We start from the raw sequence: 13,100 nt of genomic DNA on the forward strand, positions 1-13,100 counted from the left end.
CAGAAGGCTGCACCTCGGGCTCGACAGGTGTTGATTTAGAGGACAAAGACACAGGCCTCCTGACCTTGGGAGGCACAGAAGGCTCAGAGCAAACCGGCTATAAGCATTAGGCTAGTGTATACTCTGCTGTTTTTTCAAGGGAACCAAGGTCTAAGGGATGTCAAGAAATCACTGCTAAGCTGGAAATATGAAACGGGGGAAAAACAAGAGACCAGAACATGTGGTTCCTAAGTTTGTTTGCATCAGACTCAGGTGGATTATCTTTTTAACTTGTATTTTAACGTTAAAATACCACTCATGGGAGCTTTACTTAAACAAAAATGTTCTGATGGCAGAAAGAAAAATGATTACTTCAGGGAGATAACCAATCAGATTGTAGAAGAGGTGGATCCAAGCAACTAGATGAGGCAGGACCAACCAATCAGATGTCTTGGTCCTGTGTCCTCTAGTAGCTTGGACCCACCTCCTCTACAATCTGATTGGTTATCTCTCTGAACCAATCATTTTTCTTCCTGCCATCAGAACATTTTTGTTTAAGTAAAACTACCATAAGCTAAAATATCACAGTTTGTAGGGGTGACTTTTCAGGAAAAAAAACTTTCTGGTAGTATTTTGAGCCTAATATACACACTGTGAGTGGATTTTTGATAATAGTATTTGTTAGGGCCTGGGGACCAAATAATATGTTGGTAAATTCAAAAGCTGTATGGTGAAATGAAAGCAGGATATTAGCAAAGAAAAAGCGAGTCAAGCCCTAAGCTGCCTGTATGCTTAATACAGTCCAACTGTTTCACTTCACAGTGATCTGTGCACTAAATATTATCACCCATTAGTCACTGTGGCCTGGTATCTGCTTGAAGCTTGCCTGGCAGCCCTCGGTGTTCCGCTTTGCACAGCTAGCATAGCCGCACGCTCGCAAAACTCTCGACCGCTCTCTGACATGTTCCTCACTGTAATCGCATATCCCACTGCTGCTGCTTGGCCGTTCGAACCCGAGTGTTCCCTACCGGGATATGCAAAAAGCCACCGTGGGCGATGCCTGTTCCAAGGCTGGGTTCCAGATAGCATAGCACTCTGGGACAACCCACGTAACAGCTTAAATAGATGTAAAAATACTCTCTTAAAAATACAAAATGTGTTGAAGTGACATCACCTACAGGAACTGGCAGTTGTACACACTGTTCAGCACACAGACATTTCCTATGCATACACACACACACACACACACACACCTATATATATATATATATGAATCATATATCATATATATCACTATGGCAATTAGTCACCTCCTCCGTGATGCCTTTTTATGTAATACCAAATGAACTGCTAATTAACACAAGTTTTATTTAGATCTTGGTTGTTATTTTTATGATATATGATCTAGTTATTTTGGATCTCAGTTGTTCCTCCCTTAATAGAAACAGCATAGCATTTCCAAAAGGTTTAATCAATCTAATGAGATAACTGGAGGGCGGATAGTCAGCTCTACATGCCGTGTGTAGCATTGGCTGTGTATATATACACACAGACACTTAAATATTGTTAGTTCACTTCAGACATTTGCTCTCTGCGTGCCCTTTGCTTCCCAGAATAGGCTCCTAACCACCTTGGCAAAGAAATTACAATAAACTACAATACATTATAATAACAAAAAAAAGTTCTGCCCTTCCCTCTGTGAGTATAAGGACCACACAGTAACTGCAATAAAACATAATGCACATTGCTCTCTCCTGTTCCCCCCTTAGAAAGTCTCCATGGAAATCTAAACCCCCTTTTCAGGGACTATAAATATTCATGAGCAGGATCCCCAATAACAGTAAATATTGTCTCATAACTCATAAATATTCATGCGCACCTGTCCGCAGAAGCTTCACAAGTTCATTTACACATAAGCAGACCTTTCAGTGTACAGTACAAAAGGTGCCATACCAATGGTGAGTAAGTACAGAAATACAATACCTCAACTTCAGTGATTAACAATTTTAGATTGTGCTTTTGATTAAGAAGTGAAATGAAAAACACCAGCTTTGCAATTGTTCCTAAGATCCAGGTTAAGATCCAGGTAAAATTATATACTGACTATGACATTATACGATCACGTTTTACAGATATGGTGTTTTTTTTTAAGAAAAATAAACAGGGTTTTGAGTTCTTCTAATATCTAGACAGCACAGTTTTTTTCAGTGATTAATTTTAAAAATGAATATAATCATTTCTGAGTTTGCCTTCCCAGGTAAACATCATACCCGTTCTTAAGAAAACAAGAAGGAATATTTTAAATATCTCAAAAAAGATTGTTCTTTGCTGTCAGTGCTGCCTATTATTTTGAGTAGTACCACTGAGTATGATTTTAATACATTCTTGTCTTTTAACAAGCAAAGACGATTTAAAACCTCGAATAGTCCATAATGAGTGCTGCGCCACCTGCTGGAAAGACCTTGAAACGACATTTCTATTTCCCTCCGTCTTTTAGAACGTGTTTATCAGGGAGTGCTAAATTTGGTAACACTTTACTTGAGAGAGCACAAGCACTTAGTAGAAACTCAGTTACTACTGAAGTACAAATCATGAAAAAATCTAGTAGCTACTTCACTTAAAAAATGTATCACTATTCGTGACGAACAAATATGAGATCAGTATTTCACAGATCAGTATTTCACTTGAGTTATTCATTATCTGTTCCTTCAGTAGTTCACAGAGGTTTGCAGAATTATCAGATTTATTAATAGAAATAGTAACTGATAAATATTCTGATACTATGTTATTTGTGTTACCCTAAAATTCAATCCATACTCCAACTGCTTCCAGTGCTGAGTCACGACGAAGCTGGAGTTTTTCCCAAAAAGCAGAACAGAGCAAAACATCCAGGATGCCAGTCCGTCAAAGGCCACACACAAAAACACAAACCATGGTCAACACCAGCAGCAGACACCAGTAAAGCTAACTGCTCGTGCTTGGACTGAGGGAGGAAACCCAAAAACAGAGCAGGAACCGGATTTAAACTACCCTGGAGGTGTGATGCACATCTATAAGATTGCATATATTCATCCATCCATCCATCCATCCATTGTCCAACCCGCTTATCCTACTGGGTCGCGGGGGGTCTGGAGCCCATCCCGGAAGCAACGGGCACGAGGCAGGGAACAACCCGGGACGGGGGGCCAGCCCACCGCAGTTGCATATATTCATTCATATGTATTGAAGATACCGAATTAGAATAACGTGCCAGGAAATTATTCATATAACTGAAGGTACTTAAAATATCTGATAGCACCGTCAGCGTTAGACATGTCACAGATCTGTGAGCTGATGTCAGAGCTAGGAGATACTCCTTCATTCTTATCTACAATCTAAATAATTTTGCCATCAAAGAGTTTTAAGAAGCCATCATTTTTATGTGATGGTTATTGATTCACTTATGCTGTGACTATTAGTCACCAGCGCAGCTCTGCTGAAATTATTATCTCTAGTTAGCTCTAATCCTCTTTAATTATATCTGATCTTCAGGCAGTCCTGGTCTGACTTCTTCACGCTGAGGATCAACAGCTTCAACAGGATGTGCAACATCACGAACCTCACCTGGGCAACCAACACCAGCTCCCTGACCAAGCGAGCGCAGGAACACCTGCACTTCCTACACTGTGTGAAAGACAGCCACCCTCCCAGCTCCCATCTTCACCACATTCTACAGCAGAGGTATTTGTGCTGTGGGTCACACCCCTCTGGTGGAGCACAGTGGAAGTGCAGGGGGGGAGGGGCGGTGCGGGTGAGGGGGGGGGGAAGAGAAGTGTGTGGTGGGTGTGAAAAAATGACATCTCACAATGTCCAAAATTCCCCCAGATAAGCTGTCTATGGGAAGGCGTCCCTCCCCCAAATTTCATTTGAGGGATCAGGACAAATATGTCAGGTGTAGGGGGCCCTGCCAAAAAATGGTTTGAATGCCTCTGCTGTACTGGGGCACCCTGGAGCTACCAAAGATAATGTGGACTCACATCTACCCCATGTCCAGGACCTTTTCCACACATGCTGCATCCACAAAGCTTCCATCCATGTGGTGAGGACCCCCCCCCCCGAACTCTTTGCCCATTTTCCGTCCAGCATGGAACATCCATCTGGTCCCTGTCTGCCAAACTGTGCGCCAGCTTCTTGTCAAAGACTGTCAGACTTTATAAAGCTGCCCCATCTCTAACACACACCCCAAATGCCACTATGTTGCCCACATCTACAGGACTACTGAAAAGGTCCGTTTACATCCGCAGTGCACTTTAAGCATGACCAGAACTTCCATGCACTCATTTCCCAGTGTTATGTTATTTGTAATGCTATGGTGTCTTCCCTTTGTCTCCCCTCCCCTTATGTTGATGATACACAGGACTACTTTTCGAGCAATGTTGCCGGGCAACTGCCAACCAATGGCCTGTACTACGAAGCGGGGTTACTGGCTTATCGGGGTAACTTGTCGGATTTAAGGTACCACAGTTTAAATGGATTTCATATTCGTTTACTTACATTTTGCCCAAACTACCTTAAATCCAACAAGTTACCCCGATAAGCCAGTAACCTCGCTTCGTAGTACAGGCCTCATGTGAAAGTACGGGCAACTCGTCAGGATCTAGATGAATGCACAAAGTTGCCCACTGCTGATCGCAGTTTTTCAAATGGAATTTACTGGCCCAATATCAATGGGAAAATGCCAGAGTAACATCGCTGGAAAAGTTGCCCTGTGCATCGTCACCCTTAGATTATTAATAACTGTAAAGAAATGTCTCTGTGATCTACATAAATTATTATAAAAACTCTATCATTAACCCTGTAATGACTGTCCTGTCATCAATGTTACACCCTGGGCCCAGGTGGAATGTTTCACTGGGTACTGTACATGACTGAAATGACAATGAAGCTTTCCTCGACGTGATACCATCCATCTATCTTCTAACTAGCTTTTCTGGTCATGAGCCTATTTCAGGCAGCATTGGGCATGAGGCTGGGGTACATCCTGGGCAGGATGCCAGTCTGTCACAGGGCAGGTGCACATTCACATTCCATGGACAAATTAGAGACACCTATCTGCATGTCTTTAGAATAGGGGAAGAAACCCTCCATTCATTTATATGGGAGAAACCCTAATCCCTACAATGACAACATTATTAATGTGATATTAATACCAGGAGCATATTTTAAATAAAAAATTCACTGAGTGTTGGTAGTTTTAACTAAAGTAAATAAATTATAAACAGCATTCTGTTCAGTGGTAGACAGACCTTCTGTTATCGTTTTTTTTTTCTTAATTACCAGTCTAGGGAATTTTCATAAAGTACAGATTTGTGACTGGGATCTTTAAAGGTTATTATACACAGTCGTAAAAGGAGACAGGTCGAAGATTATAAGGTCCTGGAAATGGAAAATGCCACTGCATTAGCTCTCAGAGTTAATATACTGCTTGTGGCTTGAAAGTAGCAGAAAATTCAAACCGTAAGAGAGACAAATTAAAAATTCATTAAAACGGACGTGCGTGCAGAATTTAAAAAGTAGAGGAAGTTTATTACTTTCGCTGTTGTCATCTAATGTCTTTGTTAAACATTCAGCAGGGTGTTTTAGAAGAGAATCATGCACATTCAAAAGCATTATTTCATTTTTAGAAATATCACAGCTGGCAGGTAAGTATATCCTCCGGAGACCCCACCCATTTATGTCCATTGTAGTGGACATTATAATTCTGCAACTATCTTTTCACTGATGTTAGGAAACGTATTTATTCCTGTTGTACACTAAAGAGGACATGCTGTGAAATTAAAAATAAAAATAAATTTGAAAAAATCTAACTTGTAAGATGTCTTATTTCCTCCAAAGACAAATAACCTAAATTGAAGGGCACTTTTTTCCTTGGGTCTCAGGAGGATATTGAAACATTGATTAGGATGTGATGGTTTCAGTTGTCCATGAATGATTTTGAATTTATACATTTTGTTAACCTGTATCACACTAACTCAAGTTACTGAAGGTATCTTGTTTGGAAACATCTATTTAAAAAAACTGAATAAAATGTTCTATTTGAATTGTAATAGGTCTAAGTCAATATTGTGTATTTATTTCCACATTTAATGGCATTCCCTCATCATTCACATAAGGACTTGCCTTGGTTACATCCTAATTTAATTCTTCTAGCTTTCCTAGCCTATTTTGTTAGAAATGTAGAGGCTTTGTCAGTGTAGCAGAATCATTTAAAGTAATCCTGAAGGACCAGAATAATGGAAGTTTCATTATACATTTTCATTTGTTCTCCTCCAATGGATGTGAGAAATTGCTGAAACTGCACCAGGCTTTGGGTGCCTCAGTGGCTCAGCTGGTATATCAGTCACTGCTCTCCTCTAGGGTTGGGGGTTTGAATCGTGTGTGTGTGTGTGTGTGTGTGTGTGTGTGTGTGTGTGTGTGTGTGTATGTGTGTTTTACGTAAACATTGTGGGGACATCTGTTCGCCAAAAACCGATAAAAACCTGTTATTTTGACATTGTGGGGATCATTTTATCATTCCCTATAAGGGGAAACTCAATTTTATAAAAGTCTGTGACTGCAATCAAACAAGTTAAAATGGCAAAAGTCTTGTATTTTGTTTGGTTATTTATGGCTATGGTTAGTTGAGGGTACACAGTAAGTAACACTGTTGCCTGATACCTCTAGGGTTGGGGGCTGGAATCCCACCTCCACTCTCTCTGAGAGGACACTGTCTCCTCATGTCCTTCTACAGTCCAAAGACAACCAGTTACGCTAATTGGCATCTGTGAACTGCCCATGTTGTGTAAGTGTTTGCGGGTTTCTGCCCTGCAACGGCCTGGCAGTCTCTCTGGGCTTGTGTCCTGTACCACCTGGGATAGGTTCCAGGCCCCTTGCAACCCAGGAATTGGGAGATTTTTTTTACCAGAATAAGGTGGGGCAGTGGTTTGTAGCTCCTTAGCACACAGCCAGTCACAGTAAAGCAGATGACAAGAGTCGAATCGAGGAAGGATTCATCTCTGATGTATTAAACAAAAAATAATGGGCAGCTTAGTATTAGAGAATAATGCATGAATATGAAATTACAGAAAAATGACTTTAAAGGGCTTTCTGTAACAACATGCTACAGCAGCTCACATGATGTGTTCATAGTACCTTTTGGGAAATCTACAGCCTTTCATTAAAAGACAATCACTGAATAATGTGCTGCATAAGTTTTTTTGTTCTCCTGGTATTCAAATTAATAAGTAAACATTTCAGTGATTTTGCTGAATGCTTCTAAATTCAATATGACTACTTTAATATTTTACATACTAAATACTTTTTGAGTTGTTGCATTCACAATGTCAAGTGTTTTCTACATTGGTGCCACTAAGCAGCATTGCTTCAACTTCGGAGAGATTTGACCAGGGTTCCCCAAATCCAGTCCTGGAGGGCCAAAATGCAGCACAGTTTGCAAATTTTCCTGCTTAGACACACCTACTAAACCTAATAATAAGCTTAAAGATGCAAAATAAGTACTAAGTAATAAGTACATTTCCTTTGGCGTCTTATACAGGTTTATGTGCATGTAAAGGGGCTGCAAAGTATTAAGGTACGCCAAAGGGAGTATCTCTCACCACAGAAACTACTCTCTCTAATCAGCCTGAAATGCCTGATTAGAATTCCAGCCCATATTTCGGTAACATGCTGAGGTCACCTTGTATCACAGTTCTTATTGGCCACCTACCTGCAAGGATCTGTCTGCAGACTGCAAGACAGGGGCGGAACATGTATGTCAAGCTGACCAGTTTGGAAAGCTGACCAATCAGAACACACTGGGCTCATCAGGGATGGGGCTTAAAGCTCCAATAGCATTTCAGACCATTAAGGACAGAGTGAATAGAGTGAATGTACAAAATGAGAGAAATTGTGTGTTTTTGGAACATGAAAAATGTAATTCTATTCCAGCAGACCCCAAAAATAAAACTATGAACAGTAAAAATTAGTATAATGGGTCCCCTTTAAACATTTTAATTGGGTGATAGCTAATTGACGTTAATGTAACAGAAGCATGGCAGAATATTTATATTTTTATATTTTACATTAATAATACAATGTGGCCCAGACGTCCAAGTACAAAATTCAGTTAAAACTTTACTAAAAAGGGGGCTATCGCACCATCTTACAACCATTTATCCAGCAGAGGTATCAGCCTCTATTACCTTGACTTGTTTATGAAGCCAAATGAATATCTTTTGATATAAAATCAGCATTTGAAACAGAAAACAGGGGGCAAAATTATGCAAATGGTCCTGTTGTCCAATTATGCCAATGGTCCAGTTAATCAATAATCTCCAAGGTCCTCCTGTCCAAGCACTGGTCAGTGCTGGGCCTGCTATCATGATGGCCCAGCCAATCAAAGGTCTCCAAAGCCGTCCTGTCCACCCATTGGTACTGTGCATAGATGTGCATTGTGCATGTGTATTGAGCAGACTTGTAAACATTGCTGTTTTGCTATTGCACATAGCTACCACAATCTCTATACCCATGTGATCAAGGGCATGACTTTGGGTTGAGCACTGGGGAGGGGGGGGGGGGGGTGGTTGAGATCCCCATCCATTTAAGGGGGTCCAGCTGATTGTATTGGCTGGACTTCATTACTGGGGGGGGGGGGGGGGTGGTTGAGGTCCCCATCCATTTAAGGGGGTCCAGCTGATTGTATTGGCTGGTCTTCATTACTGGGGGGTTGTGACCCCCCCATCCCCCTCATATTTTGCACCCATGCATGTGATTTTGTCATTAATAGCTGTTCCTTAGTAAGATGTCATTTCAGACCTAAAAAAACATGGGAAATCTTGTACCATTTCACGTTTTACCATTTAAATGAATCTAGGTAAAACTTTCATTTAAATAAATAGCATTAGTTTTGCTACTAGTTTTTCTACTGCTCAGGACAACAGAGAGATACACATTGTAACTGCTTAATTTGTGTCCACATCTCTTTCCGAAATTTATAAATCAAATGCTCAATGCCGGCCAGCCAGACTGATGACATCTACGTTAAGAGCTAAAATGACAGAACACTCTGTCCAAAACAGCCCCAAATTCATGGTTTGTTTTGTGAAAAATAATAACAATTCTATACATTGGTCCAAATTATTTATCATTTAATTTCCCTGCAGAAAATCTGAAGTTTCATTAAAGTCTATTTTATAATGGAGATTCTGTTTTTTAGGGAAAATAACTCACTTTGATTTTACATGACCGTACATTAACAGAAAGCATTGGTAGCAAAGACCAATGTGTTTCAGTCATTTCTGTGCACAATGGTTTTATTTATTGTACACAAGCCTTGACAGAGGCAAAAAGAGTTCCATAGCAGTATAATCAGAAGAGTGGAGAAAGTAGATTTTTCCTTAAAGTCTAGTGAGAAGCGAATCTGTGATCAGCTCTTGGTCGTATTTCAGGTATTGAATGGAACTGAAATGTAATTAATTAAGCAGGAACTTAACGAAATGTGACGAAAACTACAAATCAAATTTCTTTAAGTTGCATACACAGAGCCAAAAAGATTAATAAAAAAGTGTTTTTTTTATCTTAATACTTTGGTTATTTTTAAAAAGTAACAGATTTTATTTTTTTTGGAGGGGCCAGAGGGGAGGGGTGGGGTGGGGGGCACATTAAGTCCAAAGTTTGTGTAAACAGTTCTTCCAAGCAGTGTTTAAATTCCAAGGTGAGCTGTGGAAGTGCCAGTTTCTCTGTCTGATAGAGTCAATAGGGGAGCCAACAGGCTGAAATCTGACTTTGTTCTTCAAACATGGTGAGTGTTCAGGTCATTTCAGTCACACGCTGGAAGTTCTGCTTCTTTTTCCTATGCACTAATTTCAAGGTTTCAAAAAGAAATAGCTGGACATATACTTGTGCATAATATTGGGGAAAAAATGAGTAATGTTGGATATTTTGATATTAAATAGTAAAATTCCTTTTCAGGGAACAGATTCTTTTATCATCTAAAAACTCAGATGCAGTAGTTCCCTTCACATTCCGGAAGGTTAGGGGTGGAAGATTCCCACGAATGGGACAGTCTGCAAATAATACTAATCCCTAACCTCAACCCATATCAGTCTGTTAGCCTGAACGATTACATGAACATCTATTACCAATTTCTAAATTGTTCTTTTCTTTGTTCTTTCCAATCAAGGCTATTCAATAAGAATATTTGACTATTCGTTTGCTTTTTTCTTTTTTCTTCATATGTTCACATAGATTATCTGGCATTTAGACAATGCATCGGCATGAGTTTCAGTGATGCTTTGAACCTTGCACTGCAACTCTCACTGCAGGACCAGTACTTTTGCGTTCATGGGAGTTACCGAAAAATGTTCTGAGCGCAGAATGAACAATGATTGGTTTATAGAGATAACCAATCAGATTGTAGAGAAGGTGGGTCCAAGCAACTAGAGGAGACAGGACCAACCACTCAGATGTCTTGATCCCACTTCCTTTAGTTGTTTACAGTATGGATTTGTTGGAATAATGAGACAGGCAGCACACATGTATTTCTGTTAAAATAAAGCTCTGCTCTCCCCAAGCGTACAGTTGCATGAAACATTTCTTAGAAGTTATTAGTTGGAATGCTGCTTTGTCACTGACCCGACCAGCCCTCACCCGCGATGTTTTCTGGTAAGCTGCCCCAAATCCGCCTGACCCCGTTTGTTACGGGTAATCCTGTGCATCAGTACTGCCCAGATAATTACTAATGTGGATTTTTTTTTCAAGCACCCTGCTAAATATAAAAGTATATTCATGATTCTGCGCATTTAAAATTCTTCACTGGAATGCCACCCCTTTTGTAACCTTCTGTCTCTTCATCTCATTACTGTAATGCACAAAAAAGACTGTTCAAAATCACAGTTGACTCATGGGTCTTTTAATGCGGCAGCCCTAATACAGACCATCTAAATCATGGCCCTGTATGTACAAAATTACCGAGATTTCATGGTCACAAAGATGGCTAACGTGAGTGAGGCTGGTTGCGGAGACGAAGATGCACAGTGTGCCCAAGCCAAGACCTTTATTAAAGGTATAGTATGCACTTACACTAACAAATATTATGTACCACTAATATTTATATATTACATTATTTAATATGTTCCGAATCATTTTCAGTATTGTTTTTGGCTTACGCATAGTCTGCTAGATTCTGTGATCTTCCAGCAAGCTCAAAAAATATCCCCGTTTAATTATTCACGGCCAACTTGCAAACCAAAACGAATGTCAAATTCGTGAATGTGAAGGGATTACTGTATTTGGAGTGGGCCTCGTTTGTGCTTTTGTTCATACTTCTCTTGCAAATCACTTATTGGTGGGGGTGGGGGTAGAGCAGGGTAGAAAAGGCCTCCTTAGATATAAACTGGGTGGATTTCCGGGACTGCAGGTTTACCTCCCCTGATTCCTTATTGACGCGTCTTCCATCATTCATCTCCTCTGCAGAAGCTCGTGACATTAGCACTGCTTCTGTGTGCTTTGCTGCTGCACTCTGAAGCTGCCTGCTCTGTCCATCCTCTTAAACTAAGTATGTGCTTTGCATTGAATAGCGTAATGGGCCTTTCACACGGCACGTTACAATGCCATTAATTCATTATGGTAGACAGTTGCTGTCACATAGTGCTAATGATGAGTTGTGTGTTTTGATTTATATGACATATGTAGTGTTACACTGTTCTTTGTACTAGTCTCTAATAAATGTTATAGATTAGATCATTTTTAAAAACCAGCTGATTTTAGATTACTGTTAGATTCTGCTTCTGTTTCTATATTGCTGTTAGTTACATTTCAGTAACAGTAGCATGCTAAGCCAAGCTCCTTCTACATGTGACCTCATATAGCTAATATATCTCGTTCTGCTGATGCTTAGTACACTAGTCTCTAAGTCACATGACCTCTCCTTTTTAAAACATCATAGAAGTTAAGGGTTAAACCGTACCTCATCACTCAGACTGGTAAGACTATCTATCTGTTCAGGTGCCACACACTGCCAGGACTTCATAGACAAAACCTGGCATGCTGTAGGGTCATCTTGGAGGAACTCAGAATGTCTTGACTGCACATGTTCTCAGTGCTGTCATGCGTAAGTATGCGATCACACAGAACCACAGCCATAACTACATAACTGCGTTTCCATGACTACAATCACAGATTCATAACATTTTGTAATAGTCCTTTAAGGCCTCAATTTCTGGCTAGTCTTTTGATACATGCGCATTTACACTTACTTTTGTAAGCTGGTAAACTTTCATCGCTCTTTCTTTTGTGTTATAAGGTATGGGACGCCCGTTAATCTTCCAGAAGGCTGCGTGAAGGAGTTTGACAAGATAAACTGCAAATACAACGTGTTTAAAGAGGATGACCCTAATCAGTCATGTCCATACTACGGTGCAGTGGGGAAGTGATATTTCTGCCTTTATGCCAGTTGCCAATAGTAATAACTGATTATAAAGGTCTTTAATAAACATTTCATTGTTATACAGTTGTAAACCTTTGACTGGCTTCCACACGACAGGGCATGAGGAATGATGATCCAATTTATGACTGAGGTACAGGACCTTTATTATAAACAGAACTGAAAAGGACATGAAACAAACCAGGAACTGGGGTCCATAGCAAAGGTCATTAACAAGGAACACAGGCAAACACCCTCCAACGCATACAATATACTGCAGAGGAACAGGGCGAGGATCGGCACGTATATATACAGATAACGAGATGTAGGTGAAGGATAGGTGTGGGCCATTAACAATTAACCAAACACTAAGAACACTAGGAGATACCAGAACACAGCTGGTATCTGCAAGACTTGGCACAGGCAGTAAACTGGAGACAAACACGCAAAAGCCCAAGACCAATACTGAGGTACATTAATCATATGGAGCATGATAAACATGATGTTGACACCATGGAGTCATGGCACAATAAATGATTGTAATATGTGAATGGAACAGGACATTGTGCAGAGAATTCACAATAAGCAAGAGGACACGTTGATGACGTTTCTGTCATACAACTGGTGTGAAAATGGAAAAATACAAGTAGATAGAATATTCTGTCAGTAAGGGCCGTTGCTG

General features: G+C 40.2%; 1 protein-coding gene across 1 annotated transcript; it reads left to right on the forward strand.

The window, feature by feature from the left end:
• Positions 1-9,760: 9,760 nt before the first annotated feature.
• msmbl (microseminoprotein, beta-like) lies at positions 9,761-12,501 on the forward strand. The gene is made up of 5 exons (XM_072709228.1): positions 9,761-9,796; positions 10,243-11,059; positions 11,470-11,551; positions 12,001-12,106; positions 12,299-12,501. Exons 2-5 carry the CDS (start codon positions 11,024-11,026, stop codon positions 12,426-12,428), a joined length of 354 nt encoding a protein of 117 aa, XP_072565329.1. The 5' UTR covers positions 9,761-9,796; positions 10,243-11,023; the 3' UTR covers positions 12,429-12,501.
• Positions 12,502-13,100: the final 599 nt, after the last annotated feature.

The sequence above is a fragment of the Paramormyrops kingsleyae genome, chromosome 2 (genome assembly GCF_048594095.1).
Source record: "Paramormyrops kingsleyae isolate MSU_618 chromosome 2, PKINGS_0.4, whole genome shotgun sequence".
NCBI classification, from domain to species: Eukaryota; Metazoa; Chordata; class Actinopteri; order Osteoglossiformes; family Mormyridae; genus Paramormyrops; species Paramormyrops kingsleyae.